The sequence below is a fragment of the Ceratotherium simum genome, chromosome 26 (genome assembly GCF_057802395.1).
Source record: "Ceratotherium simum simum isolate JZ-2026a chromosome 26, ASM5780239v1, whole genome shotgun sequence".
NCBI classification, from domain to species: domain Eukaryota; kingdom Metazoa; phylum Chordata; class Mammalia; order Perissodactyla; family Rhinocerotidae; genus Ceratotherium; species Ceratotherium simum.
In genome coordinates, this window is record NC_141925.1 from 9,644,218 (window position 1) to 9,652,334 (window position 8,117).

General features: G+C 54.9%; 1 protein-coding gene across 1 annotated transcript; it reads right to left on the reverse strand.

Annotated features, from left to right (window-relative positions):
- Positions 1 to 297: 297 nt before the first annotated feature.
- On the reverse strand, positions 298 to 594 carry PRM3 (protamine 3). Its single transcript, XM_004438070.3, has one exon. The coding sequence runs from the start codon at positions 559 to 561 to the stop codon at positions 298 to 300; it is 264 nt and encodes an 87-aa protein (XP_004438127.1). The 5' UTR covers positions 562 to 594.
- Positions 595 to 8,117: the final 7,523 nt, after the last annotated feature.

Here is an 8,117-nt window from a genome sequence, read left to right on the forward strand (position 1 = left end):
CCAGGCGACCACATTTTCCACTCCCCAAAGCAGGGGATGGTGGCTAGGAAGTCACGGGGAGTGGACCTTGTGAGGACTTCTGGCTGAACATCAGGAACATGGGCCACAGACTCCTGCTCTTCAACCTCCCTACACACACACACACACACACACGCACGCACGCATGCACGCACGCGCGTGGTACCACCGGCACAGGGTTGGGGACAGAGAGGAGGAGGAGAATTCCTTGGAGACTTTTTATTGACTCTTTTCTGAAAGTTCTTCTCGCTGGAACAGCAACAGGCACCTCTTCCTGGGTCAGGAGTGCGTCTGCTTGGGCTCGGGGCTCTGCTGGGCCTCAGGGTCATCTTCGGCGTCCTCCTCCTGCAGCTCGGGCTCCATCAGCAGCAGCTTGCCCTGCACCGGGAGCTCCTCTTCCTCCTCTTCCTCTCCTTCCTCCTCCTCCTCGCCCTCCGATGACAGGGAGAAGTTATCCTGACTCACGCAGGCCACGAGCTTCTTCATGGAGGACTCGTGGCCCCGGCTGTGGCCTGTGCTGAGCTTGGCACAGTGGGAACCCATTACCCACTTTGGCTGCCACTCTGGACTGCGAGGGAAGGCCACTGGGGGGAAGTGGAGGGGCTGGGAGGGTGGTGGGCGGGGCGCTGACATCACAAAGGGGCCCCTGGACCCCCCACCCCTGCCCCAGATACCTGAGGCTGGGCTGATGCCTGACTCAAACCTTGGCTACCAGCAGCGCCACTGGGCTCCAGTGCCCCCGCCAGAGCATCACTCTGCCTTCATCAAGGGGTCTGGCTATGGAGGCAGAGCCTGTCCTTCATCAGAAGCCCAGAGAAGCTGCAGCACCCAGGCCCTGTGCCCACCTACTCCTGCCTCCTTCTCCTTCCAGAAGCATCGGAATGCGTCTGTTGCCCATCCTGCCCCTGGCTCCCTTCTAGGGCAGGATAGAGGCAGACTGCTGCCTCGCCCTGCCACGTCCCCTCTGCCCTCTGGCCTCATTTGCTGTGGCAAAAGTCCCCCTTTCAGCTGGGATGACAGTTGGGGATAGAATTTCTGGAGGCAGAAGAGTGCAGATTCCTCCCCACACCCCAGAAATACTCAGCCCGAGAGAGCTGTTGACGGTATGTGATGATGGGTCAGAATAGTGGCCACGTTTGTGGGGTGCTGGAAATGCTGGTTTCTTGACCTGGGTGGTGCCCACACAGGTGTACGTAAAAGTTGTGCACTCCATAAGCTATACTTCTATAAAACTAAAGAAAACCCGCTAACTCCTTCTCATCCTCTAAAATCACCCTTTAAAGGCAGCGGCTCCTAAACTTTTGGGGTCGCAGTTCTCTTTAGCAGCGCATACCCATATAACACAATTTCAGCATGGGAGGGGGGAGTTAAGTCCCCTTGGTCATCTCCGAGCACTGGGAATCCATTTTCCAACAGGTAAATCAAATCTTGCCAATTTTCAGACCCAAATCCTCTGTGGCTGTGGTAGGCTGAATAATGACCCTTCCTGGATTATCTGAGTGGGCCCTCAATGCAGTCACAAGTGCCCCTAGAAGAGGGAGGCAGAGAGATTCCACACAGCAGGCAGTGTGACCACGGATGGAGTGATGTGGCCACAGCCAAGGGGCACCAAGGATTCCGGGAGCCACCAGAAGCTAGAAAGAAACAGGCACAGATCCTTCCCCGGAGCCTCCGGAGGGAGCATGGCCCTGCCGACGCCAACTTGAAAAGTTTGTAGTAACGCAGGGTCCCGTCTCAGAATTCTAGCGGCCCACAAGGCCTCACAGTTCAGCCCCTTGTCTTTTTATAAAAATTTTATTATTGAGGTCATAATACTTTATAACATTGTGAAATTTCAGTTGTACATTATTGTTACCATGTATATGTGCCCCTTTACCTGCTATGCACACCCCCAACCCCCTTCCCCTCTGGTGACCACTAACGTGTTCTCTTTGTCCATGTGTTTCTCTTCCACATACGAGTGAAATCATGTGGTCTTTGTCTTTCTCTGTCTGGCTTATTTCACTTAACATAATGCCCTCCAGGTCCATCCAGGGTGTTGTAAATGGGACAATTTTGTCTTTTTTATGGCTGAGTAGTATTCCATTGTATATATATACCACATCTTCTTGATCCACTCATCAGTCGATGGTCAGCCCCTTGTCTTGTTCCCTCCATGCTGGCCTTTTCTTGCTGGAGCATGCCAGACCTGCTTCCCATCTTGGCTACCCAGCACCCCTTAAGTTTCTTCAGGTTGAGAGCCTGGCCTTAGTTAAAGACCCCTGGAGGGCCAGCCCGGTGGCTTAGCAGTTAAGTGTGCACGCTCCACTACTGGCGGCCCGGGTTCAGATCCCGGACGCGCACCGACACACCACTTCTCCAGCCATGCTGAGGCCGCGTCCCACATACAGCAACTAGAAGGATGTGCAACTATGACATACAACTATCTACTGGGGCTTTGGGGGGAAAAAAAGGAGGATTGGCGATGGATGTTAGCTCAGAGCCGGTCTTCCTCAGCAAAAAAGAGGAGGATTAGCATGGATGTTAGCTCAGGGCTGATCTTCCTCAAAAAAAAAAAGACCCCTGGAGAGCGGGATAACAGGGAAATGGGAAAGTCAAGGTGGAATAGTGTTGTGGCCTTTGGCATCATGAAAGGCCCGGCATCAAACCCTGGCTCTGGGTGACGGAGGATGCCCACAGTATCACAGGGTAACACGCCAGCACGGTGCCTGGTGCCTAGGAGTGCTCAGAACTGAGCCCCACCCCCTCTGCCGCACCACCCCCTGCACCCCCACACCTTGCATCAAGAAGACCCTGACAGGCCAGCACATTTTTCATCTCAGGCTTTATTGGGTGGATGACTTTTGCTCATTTTACTCAAGATTTTGTGGGCTCCTTACAAACTCGGGGCTCAGGCATCCGATGTGGGGGGATTGCTGTGGTCTGGCGAGGTGGTTCTTTGGCAGGTGACTTTTCCTTAATTTCCACCGGGAGTGGGCTGGGCCCAGGAAGGTTAGAGACGCCCTCTGCATCTCCTCCTCCTCCTCCTGCAGCCTTTTGGAAAAGAAACTTCTGGTTACAGGGCCGTTCAGGGGATCTGGTTGTGGATGGGGCTGGGGACTGTCAGATGGGTGGGGGCCCAGTGCCTCGTTAGCCTCCCGCCACCCTTCTGTGCCGTGGCCGGGGTGTCAGGGGCCCCGGAATGGGGGGCGGAGGGGACGGGCGGACCTCTGCGGCGCCTCCTGTGCCTGCACGCGCGTCTCTGGCGCCTTCCACACGAGCGCTCCCGCCGTGTGCGGAGCCTGTACAGCCTCCTTGGGGAGCCGCGCCTCTGTCTATAGCGATAGCGGCCTCCGATGGCCCTTCCGTCGGCCTGGATATCCTCGGGGCTCTGCGCCTGGTCCTCGCACCCGTGCTGCTGCCCAGACCCCTGCTGGGGCCGCTCGCTGGGACTCCTCACGCGGTGGCGGACCATGGTGCTCGCAGGTCGGGCAGCTTAGGCTGAGGCTGCGGGTGGCCGTGGGGCGCGGGAGGAGGGCAGCCTGCCCACCTGCTCTTGCTGTTAATGTTGGGCTGGTCTGCCCACAGCTCCTGGGGACTCATATATAAAGGGGGCGCCCACTATGACTCGGCGGCCCCTCCCCGCCATTGTCCCCACCCTGGCCAGCACACAGAGGCGACACAGAGCAGGGGCGCACAGCCAGCGGGGCCCGGAAAGGCGAGCCACCCCCTGGCCTTGCCTGCAACACATGTCCCTGGTCCCTTGGAGCAGATGGGACTCAGGCCACAAGAAGGGCACCAGCTCTTTCTGGTCCAAATCCAGGCCCTCATCCCACCCGGCTGGTGGGAATCCACGCATAGTCATTCCTGAAGCTTCCTCACCCCCTCTGGGGCCATGCCGTGGTCTGGGGTTTTATATAGTGCCAGTGTGTGGGGGGCTTCGTTACTGGTTATCTGTCCACACAGTTATTCATTAAGGGTGAGGACACCCTTATCCCCATTTTCCTTGGGGGAAACTGAGGCATGAAGAGGTTAAGTGACTTGCTTAAGGTCACTCTGCAAATAAGGGGTGAAGCCAGGCTTCAGAGTCCGTGCCCCTGGCCCTCCGCCCCCCTCCCAGCCCAGGGGACGCTCTCCCCTCCTCCAGCTCTGCCCTCCTCCTGGGCCTCTCACTGTACTTTGATGATCCCATTAAAACCCATAACCAGAATCACAGCAACTGAAAAACTGTGGTTCCCCTTCCATAGAGGGCAGGGAGGACATGGTGGACAGATGAATGCCTTCTTCCCAAAGATGTCCAGGCCCTACTCCCTGAACCTGTGAATGTCGCCTTATGTGCAAAAGTGAGTTAAGGGTTGGAGATGGGGAGAGCATCCTGGGTTGTCCAGGTGGGTTCAGTGTAGTCACGTGGGTCCCTCTAAGGTGGAGGAGGGAGGCAGAAAGGGCACAGGGAGAGGGATTCAAAGATGCTATGCCACTGGCTTTGAACATGGAGGCAGAAGCAGGGCCATGAGCCAAGGGATGCAGGCAGCCTCGAGGAGCCGGCAAAGACAGGGAAACAGGTTATTCTCCCTGAGAGCCTCCAGAAGGAACACAGCCCTGCCCATACCTTGACTTTAGCCCCATAAGGCCCATTTTGGAATTGTGACCTGCAGAACTGTAACATAATAAATGTGTGTTGTTTTGTGCTATGAAGCTTGCAGTCATTTCTTAGAGCGGCAATAGGAAACCAATATGGAGGGCTTAATTTCACCCTGGGTTCACATGCTGCTCTTGTGCTTACTGGTGTCCTCAGGCTCCCCTGGGCACTTGTTAAAAATACGATTGCCCAGGCCTTACCCCCAGACCCTGCTAAATCAGAATCTCCGTGGCTAGAGCTTGTCTATATTCAGCCATCCTGCCACCATCTTCTGACTGGGTACAGTGATGGGGGTCATGGAAGCGAGTGCATCTCCCCACTCAGTGTCCTCACCTGAAGAGACGGGGTCATCGATACCCGTCTTGCAAGGTCGGTGTGAGGCCTGGAAGCAGTGAATGCAGAGTACCTGTATGCCATGGTGCTTGATAAATGGAAGCATGGCCATGACATTTCTGAGGTGCTAGGTGGCCCTGTCACTTTCAGGAGCTGGGTCTCAGAGCCCCCAGTCACTGATGAAATGCCCTGGCCTTTGTGACCTAGGCTCCGTGTCAAAGGATTCGACAGTTCTCTTTGAGCCAAGTACGCTGACGTCCAGTGGGGTTTCCTTTGGCTGTTTGAGGTGTCTTGTGAACCATCCCCACATCTCTGGGCTTTGAAAGCCTCGGTGTATTGTATGGGTTGAGTGGGCAGTTCTCTTGTTCCCTCCAGTGGGGATGAATCATGCGTCCTTCACAGAGCTGAGGATTAACTGTGGAAGTTCCGCACAGCCGCTACCCGGGCGAGTTATCACCGTACCCCAGTGGAGGCGAAAACCTCTAGGGCGGCGAGATGAGGAATGGAAAGTTCTGGAGCCCCCTTTTGAGGATGGGAATCTCCGCTTCGGGCTGAAATAACCTACGTGGGCATGTTGGGGATTGGTGGGACATAGTGATGGGCTGGTACATCTTGAGCTGGTAAATGGTCACCTGGCTCTCTGGCGGGGATGGGGAGAGCACTGGTTTGTAGCATTTGCGTTTCTATGGCCCGTTTCAAGCTGCCAACAGAAAGCCACTGAGCTGGAGTTGGGGAGAGGTGCACTCAGAAGCAAGCACAACTCGGTTCCTGCCCCACTGGGCAGGGGTCTATGAAGGGGTGGTCGGGGGAGGCAGATTTTGGGTGTGACTTGGGAGTGGTCAAGAGTTTGGAACAAGATCCAGTGTGACAACTGTCACTGTCGTGTCCCCTCTTCCCGGCATCCCCAAGCCCTCTCGCCCTTCTCATCCCCCAGCCCTCCCCGTCCCCCGAGCTCCCTCAAGGCAAAGAGGCGAGACTGCGGTTATGTCCTCAACATTTATTGACAGGTGGCATTGTTCGCTAGCAGGCTCCTGTTCATTTCATTGGGATGGTGGCACTTTCAAGATGTGGCAAGAGGGTCTTGAAGGCTGGTGACATTTCAGGCAGGAGTGTGGTGGACTTGCTATCGCGTGCATTATCGTCGTCGTCTACACCTCACGACAGTGTAGCGGCGGCAGCACACTGCGGGGGGAGTGAGAGAGGGTGAGAGGAGAGTTCAGCCTGGGCTGACCCCCCAGCTCTGCCTAGCGCCCCGGCCCCGCCCACAGAGGGACCCCGTTACCTCTCCGCCTTCGGACACATCGCCTCCTTCGCCTGCGACATCTTCGTCGCTGGCGGCGGCACCTGCTTTGGCTGCGGCAGCATCTGTATCTAGCCATGGTGCAGGATGGACTCGGCCTGGATGCGCAGAGCAGGGGCTACCACCTTGGTTGAGCCAGCCAACCTGTGAGCAGGTGGAACTTGGTGGGCTGTGAGCCAGGGGCTGGCCCCGGGGCCTCTTATAGACGTGGGGGCTGGCCCTGGCCATTGTGAGGCCGCAGGGGCCTGGACCTCACAGACCGGGTCCTACATCGTGTCCATATATGGGCGTGCGGGAGGTCCTTGGTGAGGGCAGGGCGGGGCTGTGATGCATAGGGGCCTCCCATGTCACCAGCCGAGGGGAAACAAGATGACTTCTCCAAGGGCACTCACTCACTCATTTGTTCATTCAGTCAGTCAATGAACAAAATATTATTGAGCACCTGTTGTGTGCCAGATTCAGCATACAGTGATAATAAGGCAGACACATTCCTGCCTAATAAACTTTGTAATCTAACTACGGGGAACAGGAATGAAATAACCACACAGGGTAATGGTAACTGTGAAAAATGCTGAGAAGAGAAACTTCAGGTTTTTGTGAGGGTACTTGTTGGGGGGTTTCGACCTCATTGGAGGCCCTAGGAAAGCCCCCTAAGCATCCGTAGGCTGGTGAAGTGAATTCCTGAAGGATGAGTCCGAGTTGGAGGAGGGAAGAGTGTCTGGGAAGAGGGAACAGCTGGTGCAGAGTTCTGAGGCATTTATCGGAAGTGTCTAGAAGAGGGAAATCCATCGACAGAAGTCGGCCAGTGGTTGCCCAGGAGCGGGTGGAATGGGGGAATGGCTGCTTATGGGTACTGGCTTTCCTTTTGGGGTGATGAAAATGTTTTGGAACTAGATAGAGGTGATAGTTACACAACATTGTGAATGGACTAATTGCTGCTGAATTATTCACTGTAAAATGGCGAATTTTATGTGATGTGAATTTTACCTCAATTGAAAAAAAAGTCCTGAGGCTGACAGGTGTGTGGCAGGTGTAAGGAATCAGAGGGGGACCCACGTGGCTGGAGCAGAGAGGCTGAGTGAGCGCAGGCAAGCTGGGGCCAGGCCACTCCGAGCTTTGTGTGGTCTTCCCGCATTCCCCGTGAGTGTTAGGGATCAAGAGGGCAGCAGTTAGAATTAGATTTGGTTACTTATAACAGAAAACCAAAATAAGTGACTTTTGGATGGAAGTTTTATGTTTCACTTAAGAAGCCAGAGGTGACTTGGATGGTCATTAGAGTGCCCTTGTTTTGGGGACATGCGCACGGGACTATTTAGGGATGGTGGGCATCGTGTTTGCCAGCCACTCTCGAGTGATTCAGGAAGGAACAGTAACAATGGGCGCACGTCGACATAGAGAGAGAGGGAGAGGAGAATGGGTAGCGGAGTAAACAGAAGAGAAGGTTACCAACTGGCCAGTCTCCATGGGGGAGTTCTTGGGTTGATTGTTGCAATTTTTCTGTAACTTTGAAGTTATTTCAAAATACATTATTTGAATTATTTTTTTTTAAAAACCAAAGGGAAAGAAATCAGGAGGAAGGACTTCTGAGGCTGATGTAGGGCCTTCACCCTTATCAAGGGCACGGGCTTCTTTTATCTTTTGGCTCTGCCCTCAGCAAGTGTTTCCCATCCTCAAGGTTGCCTCATAGTCCAAAATCAGGGCTGCCGTGGACGGTTGTGCAGTTCGTGTACTGCTCAAAGCTCTCAGCCAAGGGATTGAGTGGAGACTATGTTCTGCTTGCCAAGGCAAACCCAGCACCCATAGGCACGCTTCTGCCCATAGGAGCTATCTTTTTTCTAATTTGACTGG

Excerpts from the sequence above, each read along its gene's own strand:
- PRM3 (XM_004438070.3), bottom strand. The coding sequence starts at position 561 with ATGGGTTCCCACTGTGCCAAGCTCAGCACAGGCCACAGCCGGGGCCAC.